Below are 13,523 nucleotides of genomic sequence, written 5' to 3' on the forward strand. Positions count from 1 at the left end.
GTAAATCACACTTTAAAAATTGTAATAAAGTTATTGATATTTTTTTATGTGAAGAAGTAAAAAATAATAAAAATATACTTATTATCCTATAATTTTATGTAAATATTATTTTTAAAGATTTTTCACATTCATACATTTGCATGTTTGTATTTTATATATTTTTTTAACAAAAATATTAACCCTCATAAATAATTTTAAATATTTATATACTAAATTATGATAATATATTAATAATTTATTTTAAAAGATATAAAATATTAAAAATTATAAAAATATTTTACATTATTATTCACACAACTATTTTTGGACGACGAGTGCTCCATAAACTTTTTCGAGCACCTTGGGGGAGATCGGAGTTCCGTACATTTGGCACTAGCTGAGATTGGCAAAGGTTAGACACTTGTCATCACATGATTGGACAATGTTGCTGCTCTGGCCTTTCACTGAACTTCTCATGCCTTGTGTTTTTTTTAATCTATTTATTTTAAAGAAGAGGAAAAAAATGTGCGCACTGCGCACCCTGCACATCTTAGAGAGAGATTCGAGGCAACCATGGATGCGCTACTGTCCGGAACTCCACTTAAAATGCCCTTTCCCCTCTGGCGTCGCCCCCTAAAACCCTAATCTCTATTCCTTCGTCCTTCGATCTCGTGTCTGGAAGTTTGCTTTTTGAGGACCCTACAGCAATGGCGTCGTCTTCGTTGGATGAAGAAACGGCGAAGAAAGTGCTTCGACAGGTTGGGTATTGATGGATTTATCAGTTTTTGCTTCGATTTTTTATTTATTTTTCTTGCTTGGAAGAGTTTTGGTTTTGAATCGAGTGTCTAACTGTAGTCTTTTGTGTTGTTTGGTAGGTGGAGTTTTACTTCGGCGATAGTAATCTTCCCAGAGACAATTTTCTCAAGAAATCGATCAGTGAGAGCGAAGATGGCAGTATCCTTCAATTTCTGTCTCTGTTTGTGCGTGCATAATGTTTGATTTTCAGCACTCTCGATGAATTGTTTTGGTTCTGAGGACTCCGGTCTTTAATTTCTGGTTCTTAATGCTCCTTCTCCATTGTTTGGCTTCGCACTTCTCGTCCTGCACTCTTCCTATATTGTCCTGTCTGTTGCTGATATTTGGTGCACTCGTGCTTAAACATTTAGTTGGCGACGAGCACTGTTTCTCTATTATCTGGCTAGGGGCTGTTTTTTCCGCTAGAAACCTACTTTTTGATTCGTTCACTGCTTTTCTTTGTTGATCTTAACAGTGACTGTAGTGGTCAGTCTGGCTCTTATTTGTTCATTCTCTCGGATGAAAAGCCATCTAAATTTGGGGGAAGTGAAACCAGATGAGGTTTCAGAAGACACAGTGAAGGCTGTGGCTGAGGTTCTGAGACAATCGTCTTCTCTTAAAGTGTCTGAAGATGGTAAGTTTTGCTAATGTCATTTTTCATTCTTATTCTTTTTGTCTGGCTGCTAAGAAAGCCCGCAGAGAGAGAAAAAGAAAAAAAGAGAGTTGAAATTTGAATCAGGCTTTGCCTTATATGGGATCTGAAAAAGCTAAAACTGCACTTAGCTTAGTTTAATTATGCACTCATTACAGGGGGTTTGATGTCAATATGTTGCTTGTATGCACAAAAAAATTCAATATATTGTGAGGCTTATTGGCATATCTTTGACTACTATTGCAGCATTAATGGCTAGCGTCAAATATTTACCCCAAAATTTTTTCTTCGATGTTTAGGGAAGAAGATTGGTAGGTCCAGTGAATTATTAAAGCCAGAAGAGGTAATAGAGCAGTCAGATGTAAGAACAATTGCTGCTTCACCACTTCAGTGCGATGCAAAGCTTGAAGATGTAGAATCTTTCTTTGGTCAATATGCCAAGGTATTGGATACTGCTTGAATAATTTTCTTTGAAGAATTGCTAACTTGGGCCTAGCATTACAACTCCCTTGCTAAGTATTCATTATAGGTTCATTACAAATGTTGGAAGTGCATTTTGTCTTCAGTCTTATTGGTGTATATTATGCTTTGCACTCCTTTTTTTTTCCTCAATCCCTAGTTTAAAATTATAAATTTTGTTATTTAGACGTGAGATTTTCATTCAAAAGATTCACTATACCGAGCCTAATACAGTAATTTTACCCTTTATGACAACTCACATCTTTTAGGTGTTTGATATCCATGTTGGCAGAGTAAGAGATTGCCTGTCTTATGGATGGTGTTTTCGTGATATGAATGCAGACTGTGTGGCAGACCAATAAAACTGCAAAATGAAAAAAAAAAATTCTTTGACTTGTTCAATGTATTTTTTGAGCTGGTTTTGCCCCAATGAAATGCTCGAGATTGGATTTCTTTCAGTGTCTTGAGATTCCACAGAACAGGGCAATTTCTTGATGAGCAAATCCATATATGGCCAAAATGTGAAGTAATGGAGGTTTAGATGTGTTTTCCTGTTGAATTGCTTGCCCCTATACATGTGCACCTGATGCTGTTTTCTCTTCAGAAAGGGATGAATATTCATCAGGACACGTGAAAGTTGACGTTCGACAGGGTAGGGGACTACAATATTTTTCGTCGGTCTTTTGTTTTTTGAAAGAAGAAAATGTTATGGCAGTTCTAAAATATAAATCTCTGACTGTTCTTGCAAGCCTGACATTTGATTGGGATATGAACCTCAGCATAATTGCTAAATTTTGATTGGTAGTATTTTTCTGTTATGGTTAAGTCACTTAATTTAAACCATTGGGACACTTAAGTTTGAATTAAAAACTAATCATCATTCTCATATAGAAAAGAGGATGTTGATATAAGATAAGTGAATACTTAGCCTGTGCTTTAATTACTGATTTTTGTCGATGCTATACATCTGTGTGGTACTTGTTACATCTGTTTGGTCTTGCTTATTCCAGGTCAATAGTGTCAGGCTGCCTCGTCATGTTGCAGATAAAAGACTATTTTGTGGTACTGCTCTTATTGAATTCTCAACCGAGGAAGATGCTGAAAAGGTTTTGAAGCAAAGCTTGGTTTATGCAGGTGTTGAGTTGGAACTAAAACAAAAGTAAGCTATGCTTGATTGCTTGTGGCTGCAAATTATACCAAACAAATTATTTTTTTAGTAGCTAATATGGGAAGGTAATCAGAGCATAAACATTGTGTGCATGTGTATGTATTCATGCTTTTCATTTATTTATGTGATGCTACATTTGGCTAACTTGACCTACCTAGTGTTCTTTTCCTTAATAATTATTTTGAAATTTTGCCAATTTTCTCTTATCCTTCTCATGGGTCTTTCTGTATCTCTTTTAACACTTCTGGAGCACATATTGTAATGACAAACCAATATGAAATTCCAAATATTTTATACTGATGGCATTTAAATTAATTTATTTTTGTAACTAATATATTGACAGTTTGGTAGGGTCTCTACTGAAATGTTCTTATCAGTGTGGTGCACATGCAAGTTTTATTTGTGTGCGCGTGTGAATGAGTGTTTTCATGGTATTATTTCTAATGTATACATTCTCCAACTCAGGAAGGAATTTGATGTAGAAAGAGCCAAGAAAGCAGAGGAGGTTGAGAATTCACGTTCTCTCAGGGGTTCAAATCAAGAGAACAGTTCAAATGCTGGAGCAAAGTATGTAGCTAGTATATTTTTAAAAAAAATATTTTTGATGGTTTTCAATGGCCTCAGTTCATTAGCTAACAGCAATAAATGATTACAGCTACCCCAAAGGTTTGATTGTTGCATTTACACTGAAACGCATGTTAACTGGAGGTTCAACACAACAAAATGGTAACCATCAGCCAGCTAACGATAATGTAGATGTTTGCAAAGCAAATGAAGAATTAGATTCCACTGTAACTGTTTCTAAGGAGACTGAGCAGAAGGTGTCGGAAAATGCTGACAATAATGAAGAAGACCATAGGGACGATAGTAAAGAGAGCAAAGAAAATGTTGATAATGGGGAGGATGGTAAAGAGAGCAAAGAAAATGTTGATGAGAAAACTAGCTCAGAGAATGAAGGAAAGGAAGAAAAAGAAGACACAGAGAAATCTTTGGGTGATGATATTCCTGAGGATGAAGAGAAAGCAAAGGACGAAGAGAAGACAAGAGTGGAAGGAAAATTCATTGCTGCTATTTACAAAGACAACAATGATATTGTTTTGCGTGAGGATCTGAGGCTTGTCTTTGAAAAATTTGGTACTGTTAAGGTACTGTTAAGATTTCTCTTCATCTTGTTTATTTAAAGTTTTCATGTTGTTAAACACAAGAAATGGATTTGATTAGACTTATATTTACTCCTCTATGTGCATTTCTGATTTGCCAGAATGAAAATTGTGCTATTTCAGAGACCTTCTGTATTCTTGAGCATTTGTTTGATGATTTACTTTTAGCTTTCTAATTCTTTTTCCTTTTTAAATTTCTCTTTCTTGGCTTGGCTTATTTCTCTCTTAGAGGATTAACCCCCAGAAGATTTGGGGTTAGCCACATTATGATGACCAGCTTTCCTTCGTTAAATATATTTCTACTTCTGGCTTCTTTTTCCAATCAAAACTGTTTTCTTAGAGGGTTAACCCCCATCAAATTTGTGGTTAGCCACATTCTGACAACCTGCTTCCCATCTCCTTTCTTCTTGGCAATCAAGTGCCAATTGGTAAACTTTTTAGGCTATTTGTTGATAGGGAAATTTCCCCAGATTCAGAATAGCTTGATTCTTTCATAGAATAGTTCCAACTTATAATAGATGGTATGTAGGGGTGTGCAATCGGTCAGTTCAGAGGTGAAATTGGTGAAACTGAACTTTTTTTGGTTCTGGGGACATGAACCGAACTGAACCAAACCAAATGAATGGACCAACTGAGACCAGACTAACTAATCTGGTTCGGTCTGCAATCTTGGAAAACTGAACCGAAGAACCCGATACTTTACAAAACCAAACTGCAGAAACAGATTTCCCTAGAAAATCTATTCCATAGAAGAGGGACATGAATTGAAGTTGAAGATTTGAAGCTCAGTATCAGTGGCTCGGTGCACAGAAAACCCTTGGCCCCACTATAGAGATCCTTCACCTTCGGAGTTCAGTGCTTCACGAACTGACGAACACTCGATTCTTGAATAGTCGAACATGATTACATGAACTGAAAAATACTTGAAACGTGTTCATTGCACCGCTACAGGCTGACTGGCTGAGAACAAACACTTGATTACTTGAACATGAACTGATCTGACGAACATGAACTGATCTGAAGAGCAAAATTACGCAAACATTAACATGAACACGAATCACCTTCATGGCTTCATGAATCATGCCTATGTAGCGAGTCCTGACATCTGAAACTGAAAATTGAAACTTGAAATTTCCAACTTTTCTAGCCCTAATAAACTGAGAACCAGAGTCTCAAAAATGAGAAATGGGATTTGGCATTTGGGAATCAAATTGGGAATGGCTGAACAGGATGGGCAGTGGGCTGGGCCTGGCGGTTGGACTTGGACTGTTGGACATGGACTTGGGTTGGGCTTGGCCTATCTGCATGCAAGCCTATTTTGGTTTTTTTGGTTCTGAACTGAACAAGTATTATGAACATTGAAAATAGAACCAATATATTTTTGGAAAGGAAAATTAAACCGAACCGAGCTGACTTAAAATTGGAACTGAACTGAACAGACCGAATTGGTTTGGTTTGGTTGGTTTTTATGGTTTTCACCAGTTTTTGCACACCCCTAGATATTAGCTTGGGTATGGATAGGTATGCACATTCTACCCCTAGACATTAGCTTGGGTACGGATAGGTATGCATAGGGGTGAGCATAATTTGGTTAAAACTGAATTAACCGAGTAAATTCGGTCGATTCAGTTTGGTTTGGTTAAAAATTCATTTGGTTCGGTTCGGTTCGATTTTCATTTTTGTTGAATTTTGGTTTTCGGTTTGGTTTTTGGGTTCGGTTAATTCGGTTAACAGAATTAATGGAAAAGTATAAATTAATAATAATAAATAAGTATATATATTATTAAAAAAAAGGATAGCGTGGTGCACAAAGCTCCCGCGTATGCGGGGTCCGAGGAAGGGACGAACCACAATGGATGTATAGTACACAACCTTTACATTTGTGCAAGAGGCTGTTTCCATGCGTTGAACCTGTGACTTCCAAGTTACACGACAGCAACCTTACCATTGCGCCTCCCCTTCAAATAATTATATATATTATATATTAAAATATTTTATATATTATTTATAAACTAAAATTTTATTTATTTTTTATATATTGTATATTTTAAAATTTTATATTTATTATATATTATGTATATTTTATATATATATATATATTAAAAATCTATATTATATATATATATATATATATTAAAAATCTATATTTTATATATTAAAATATTAAATCAGTTAAAATTGGTTAACTGATTTAATCGAAATTCGGTTCAGTTGGTTTTGAGTTTGGTTAATATGGAATTTTGGTTAGTTCAGTTAATGATATTTTTTAATTGAAGTTTTTCGGTTAATTTGGTTAACTAACCGAACCAACCAAATGCTCACCCCTAGGTATGCACATTTTGATAACCTACTCCCCATTTCCTTTCTTCTTGGCAATCAAAGTCTGTTGGAAAATATTAATGAACTTTTAAGGCTGTTTGTTGATAGTTAAATTTCCTCAAATTGAGAATAGTTCAATTCTTCCATAGAATAGTTCTAACTTCTAATAGATCGACATTAGCCTGGATATGGATAGGTATGCATATTGGTGGTTCATAGCTGCATTAAACAGACAAGTTTTTATGCACTTGGAAAAATTGGAAGTCATGTAATGTCATGAAGGTATGGTAGTTTGCGTTACATGAGCATTAGTTTGAATTGCATCAGATGGTTTGCCAAAGCCTGCATTTTCTTGCTTTTTTTGAGCTTTGAAACAGCTATTTGATACACAGAAGAGTTATTTGATTGAGGGCACTATTAAGGCAAGAAAACATCGAAGAAGAACATGAGCTAAGTTGGTTTATAAAATTCGATTAATTTAAACAGTTTAAAAAATTCAGTAAATTTAAATTAACACAAAGGATAGCCTTGAAGGGAATTTTGAATGTAGAAAAGGATCCATATGGCTGGCCCCTAATAGTGATGGGATAAAGGCTTAGTTGTTATTTGAACTTTCCTACCCTCTAGCGATGTTACGACATGTGCCAACCGTGTTCAAGTTGTCCCTGAGGTCTGGCTCAGGTGGTGAATTTATTATACTGCTGCTGATGATGATGAACTGTGTTCATGTTGTTGAACGTGTTTGTGTCCATCATGTGTTCTATCCTTTGATTGCCACAACTTCTGTCTTTGCTAATTCGTCGATTATGAAATCTTCCAATTTGCTTTTCTCTGATGAATTCCATGCTGCAGTACTATTTTGCTGCTGGAAGATGCTATGCACTCACACTTTGCTTGCCTGTGTTCTAGCTTTGAGAGCACATTAAGGCAGCAGCATGGTTTCTTTAAGGGTGTTTATAGTTTTAGGAGGCTCGTTAAGTGCTACTGCACAGGCCTTTGAGTCTTGGTTGCTCTTTAGGTTATATCATCTGCTTCAGGACTTGACAATTAAGAGATAATGTGGTTTGGTGAGTGGGGTTAACTCAGTTGTAAGCATCCCCACTTATGTCTTAGTGCTCTTCCAAGTTCTTTGTTTCAGCATATCCCATACCTATTATCTGAAGAAAATTGAGACTGGTGCTCTTGTTTTAATTTAGGGAGCATTTGGTCTGCGGCATCTTTCACCATGTGTCCCACGTGGCAGGGATCTCACATTCCCAGGGAGTGAAGATTCACGCAAAACATGGGAATCTAATTCCCATGCTCCTTCATGGCCTTTGAGTCTTGGTTGGATATTAATGCCCCCATAATATGGTATTATTATATTTATAATAATTGTAACAACAACAACAATGATGAACAACCAATAATAATACAAAAATAGAACAAAAAATAAGAAAACATAATTATAATAATGTACATTTTGAAACCATATTGCCTGCTATTATTTTGGTGTGTTAACTTTTATTTATTTATGATGGTTGGAATATTTTTGCGACATTGACAACAACAATAATAAAACAAAAATAGAAATAAAAAGTAAAAATGCATTATTATAATAATGTAACATGATAGTTGAAATTTTGAAACCATATTGGCTGCTATTATTTTGGATAATTGGATAACTGTGTGTTAACTTTTATTCATTAATGATGGTTGAAATATTTTGTGACACGGATTTTTTTTTGATGCAGATTCTTTGTAGGTTTTTGTGAATCTTAGAATATGACCCAAACAAAAATATATCCATGAGGCCTGCATCCCATTCTCATAATGAGATTTCTGGGAATGTCATTCCATGATAATATTTTTTGATTCTGCAAACCAATCATCACCTTAAACAAATGCACACAGAAGCACAGATGGAGAAAAAAAAATTCCTTGTTATATTCATTCCTAGGAGGATGGTTTCTGAGATTGTTGGAAGTGTTCTTGCTGTGGAGCTTAAATGGTTGTGACTAGGATTTTGTTGAATTTTGTTACCTTTGCCTTGATATGTCTACTCATTTTACTTGTGCTTTTCTTCCGTGAAGTTCATTGATTTCAAGTTTGGAGCGGATTCAGGATACATTCGGTTTGAGCAGCCAGAAGCTGCTCAGAAAGCCCGTGCTGCTGCAGTGCTCGCTGAAGAAGGGGGCCTGATTGTGAAGAATTACATTGCTACTTTGGAACCTGTAACTGGTAGGATGCATCTTATTTCATTTTTCATCTGATTTTTATTTATTTTTTATTTTTTATATTTCTGTCTATGTTGCATGATTAGTATTTTGCTTTCCTTTTCAATGGGTAAAAGAGCATCCATGTACAATGATTTTAGGAATTGAGTGAGGAAAAAATTGGTCAGAGTGGGGATGTGAGTATTCCATCTAGTTTGAGAAGTGGAAGGTTCACAAATTAGTACACTGCTGTTCCAAAACATGCTCTAATTGAGTAAATAGGGTGCGCAATTCTTGCAGCATAGTGTGTGATGTGTGTAACCTACGAGTCATTTAACTTCTCCACAGATATTATTGGGTTGGAAAATCCCATTTTTGCATGTGTTGCATGTTTTTTTTGTTTGGGTGGTGGGGTTTGGGAATCTGCCATCTGTGTGGGTGTATTGAGAGAGAGAGATTCTTGGGCAACTCTTGAAATCTAGGTTTATATGGCAGTGGTTTTTCTTTTGATCGTTGCTTGCTGAGCTGATACGAATTGGGAGACATTACAAATTCTTTTGGTTGTACTCTTGATGACTTTCTCATTATATAAATGAATTTGTTTGCTGTTATACTTAGGTGATGCTGAAAGTGAGTACTGGAGCCTACTCCGTGGTAACAAAGAAAGGTATTGGGAAAATAAAGGCAACAGAGGAAGGTTCGTATGAGTGTTTTATGCCTGTTGTCCCAGCAACTATCAGTTTTTCACCAATTTTATCTTCATTTTCTGGAGTTTTTATTGTGGAATCTCTCTCTCTCTCTCTCTATCTCTCTCTCTCTCTCTCTCTCTCTCTCTCTCTCTATAAGTGTGACATTGTAAGAAACCAAGCATCATATGAAACCCTTAGTATATTTGAACGCATTTTGTAAGCTCTGAAGGATTGTTTTCTCTTTTATGCTTCTCAGGGGAGGAAAACACAATAGAGGTGGGAGGCAGTTCAATAAAAAACAAGCTCGTTCAAGAGATGGTGATTTTGCCTCTGGCAGGCCAAATAAAGCCCAGAAAGTTGGAGCAGTTTGAGCATAGTTATTGATCCTTGAATCAATTTTGTGATAATTTTTGATGGCGTGTTCTTGTGAATGCACGAACCCCTCCTTTATCTTCTTTGGCAAGCCAAATTAATTACGATCATAATAGAAAACAATATGCTTCTTGTCTCTTTCAAAATCTAGCAGGAATTTATGCTTATGCATGCCCCTTCTATCAGCTGTCCAAATTGCCTGTATATGAACGCCATGACTTAAACCATTTTTTTATGTGCGTATAGGAAGAGACGGACGAACCCTTCCTCCAAGTGGGGTTGAAGTGGCGCGCCCACACTCTATTTTTAAAATTTAGTCGTCTAATTTGAACCGTTTGAAATATGATTAATATGTTTGGGAACAAAAATATCATTTATGTTGAGGCAACATTAATCATCCTGTGCACTGTACAATTAAGTTGACATTGCAAGTTAACCCCATTCTATAGAAAAATATATTGTAAGTGACTAAATTGAGAGAACATCACTAAAACATGGGCAAAAATGGGTCCAGATAATTATAGTGGAACTATGATCAAGACACCATTTTGACACATTTAGATTTCCGAACATGTTAAGCTAGGGAAGAAGGCAATTGGGGTTAATACTACCATGAAATATTTGCATTTTGCTTTAGTGATAATATATCAACATTTAGCAGTTTAAATTGGATTTAATTTTAGATTAACGTTAAGTTAGAATGATGCTATTCAATTAAGCACTCCATTTTCAAATCGTAAGGGAAAGAATGAGTACTGAAATTTAAGGAGTGAAGGTTTTTGTCTAACTAAAAAGCATAAATAGCTCATCATTGTATGCATTTTGATGTCATTTGGAACTACAAATGTCAAAAACATGGAAAATAAGGATAACTGATCTCTTTATTTATAACAAAATCCAATATTTTAATGGACAATCAAATTTTGATATTTTTCTTTTTTCTCACATAAGGAAACTAATGTTTTTGTATTAATCTTCATAGATGAATTATGTATGATTTTTCCTCCTTTCCTATCCAAAATCAAGAAGAGAGAAACATTTAATAACCTTCAAAAGTGGAAAAAACAAAAGTCAAATAATTTTTTTCTTAACTAAGATGGTAGATTGTTTATAGTGTTAGGATTGTAAAGTTATCTCTGGTGAAAGTTTGACCACACAACATAAAGTTTTAATGTTAGATAAAGTATTAAAAAATGGAAGATAGGATAAAATAAACCAGTGTAAGAGAATTAGGTGATTGTTCCTAAAGGGAGAAAATATAATAAAATTAAAGATAAAATGATCAAAGATGACACTTGGATTATAGAGGATGGTGTAGACACAAACACTCTTTGGAGTAGGATCAGCTCTACTAAAAAGACAACAAAAGAGATTTTAGGTGAATTAAGAGGAAGATTCTTGAATAGCAAAGAAAGTTGGTGATGAGATTAAGATGTTCAAAAAGCTGTAAAAACAAAAAGAATTTAGTATAAAACATGACAAAAATGTAGAAACATGAAAAAGATGGAAAAGTATCAAGAGGCAAGAAAAGATACAAAAAATGCCATTATTGAACCTATATATAGATCATTTAATGATTTGTATATTATATTAGATACAAAAGAAGGTGAAAGAGACATATTTAAGCATGTCAGAGCTAGAGAAAGAAAGAGTAAAAACTTAGATAATGTAAAATATATAAAAAATGAGGTTGATATTGTCTTAGTTAAAGAAGAAGACATAACAGATGACGAAATTACTTTAGTAAGCTATTTAATGAAAATCAAGTAGAAGAGTTAAACTTAGAATTGAAAAATGAGGAAAAGACAAAAAAATATGAGATTTACTTGCAAGATTAGAGTAAAACTAAGTTAAGTTTGCACTAAAAAAAGATGAAAAATGGAAAAACTTTAGGATCAGATAACGTCCCAATTGAAGTGTGGAAATGCTTAGGTGACAATGGGATTATATGGTTAACTAATTTATTTAACACAATAATAAAAACAAAGAAAATGGTAGATGAATGGAGGAAAAAACACTTTAATGCCCATATACAAAAATAAGTTAAGGACATATTCAAAATTAGAATAACTATCGTGGAATTAAGCTTAATGAGTCACACAAAGAGACTATGGGAAAGGGAGATTAGGCTAGAAATGAAGGTCTTAGAAAATCAATTTGATTTTATACTTGGGCGATCTATTAAAAAAGTTATATATCTTTTAAGAAGATTAATGGAAAAATTTAGGGAAAAGAAAAGGGACTTGCATATGGTATTTATTGACTTAGAGATAGCATATGATAGGGTACCTAGGGAATGTTGGGGATGTGACTCATATTCTGAGTGAAATGCATGTACCGAGAGAAAGCATTGTAATGAGAGGGATGAAGGGAGTGAAGCAAGGTGGAGCCATGGAGGGCGAATCATCGATAGTTTGGGGCCTAACCGTTGACGGTTTCAGGCAGTAGCTGTAAGGTGTTTTATTCTACTCCAAATAGTCGACAGTTTCAGTCAGCCTAGGTTACGAATTTTTGAATACGAGATTAGTAGATTGGGCTAATTAGAGGGATTTCCTCTTGGAGATCGCTATAGAAGTGTTTTACATCAACTATAGGTCTTCTGTACGCATTAGATAGTTATATAATGATTATTATGTAACCCTAGAAGGGATAAAACTTCAAGTAAGCTTCAAAGCTTGGTGTAAGCTTCATTGATAGTGAAAACAATGTTGTTGCTCCCATGGATGTAGGCAAATTGCCAAACCATGTAAATTCTTGTGTTTTTGGTTGTTGCTTTCGTTGATTCTCATTGTTGGGTGATTGCTAGGTTCGTATAGTTCATCTTTGTGTGCTTGCATTAGTTGTTTGTTTTTTCGAGAGTGTGCTTCTGCTATGCATCTGCGAACATCAACAAGTGGTTTTAGGTTCTAGTTGCTTATCACAGCAATTGATATCTGAACGGGGGGCTTGTTGGTGCTCATCGAATCACAACAATTGGTATCAGAGCTATTAGTTCTCAATGGATGGGGTTTCTTCTTCAAGGTTTGAGGTTGGTAAGTTCAATGAAACAAGGATTTTCAGGCTGTGGCAGAGAAAGGTGAAGGACTTGCTGGTGTAGCAAGGGATGGTGAAGGGTTTATACGGAGAGAAGCCGGAAAGCATGTACGACGCAAGTTGGAAGGAGCTGGAAGTGAAAGTTATTTCCACTATCAAATTATGTCTGGCCGATGACGTGTTGTATCACGTCATGGATGAGGACTCGACGGTAGTGATTTGGTTGAAATTGGAGCGCCGATACATGTCCAAGTCATTAACGAACAAGATGTATCCTAAGAAAAAATTATATTGGCTTAAGATGGCGGAGGGTTCAAACTTGGCTTAGCATATCAATATATTTATTCAGATCATTAGTAATATGGGGCAAGTTGATGTGAAGTTTGAGAAGGAGGACAAAGCGTTGATGCTATTGAATTCCCTACCAACGCCAACTACATATGAGAATGTTGTTACGACGCTGGCTTGGGGGAAAGAAATCCTAGAGTTGGAGGACATCACAAGTGCATTTCTGGGGTTTTATCAAAATAATAAGGCCAATGATGAGGGTTCACATGGTGAAGGGCTCGTGGCGAAGGGTAATAAGGATTGTGGGAGAGGCAAGTCTTGGAGTGGACCAAGTGGTAATAAAACTCTGTCCAATAGGAGGAAGGACAGTCACTATTTTAAGTGCGGGGAACTAGGGCACATAAAATCAGAATG

The 13,523-nt window shown here is 35.4% G+C and overlaps 1 protein-coding gene across 1 annotated transcript; it reads left to right on the forward strand.

Moving 5' to 3' along the window:
- Positions 1-476: 476 nt before the first annotated feature.
- LOC131152111 (la protein 1) lies at positions 477-9,934 on the forward strand. Its single transcript, XM_058103758.1, has 10 exons — positions 477-737; positions 855-933; positions 1,259-1,408; positions 1,726-1,868; positions 2,896-3,044; positions 3,519-3,620; positions 3,709-4,198; positions 8,605-8,752; positions 9,346-9,424; positions 9,673-9,934. Exons 1-10 carry the CDS (start codon positions 687-689, stop codon positions 9,785-9,787), a joined length of 1,506 nt encoding a protein of 501 aa, XP_057959741.1. The 5' UTR covers positions 477-686; the 3' UTR covers positions 9,788-9,934.
- Positions 9,935-13,523: the final 3,589 nt, after the last annotated feature.

This window comes from Malania oleifera, chromosome 3, assembly GCF_029873635.1.
Source record: "Malania oleifera isolate guangnan ecotype guangnan chromosome 3, ASM2987363v1, whole genome shotgun sequence".
In the NCBI taxonomy this organism is placed as follows: domain Eukaryota; kingdom Viridiplantae; phylum Streptophyta; class Magnoliopsida; order Santalales; family Ximeniaceae; genus Malania; species Malania oleifera.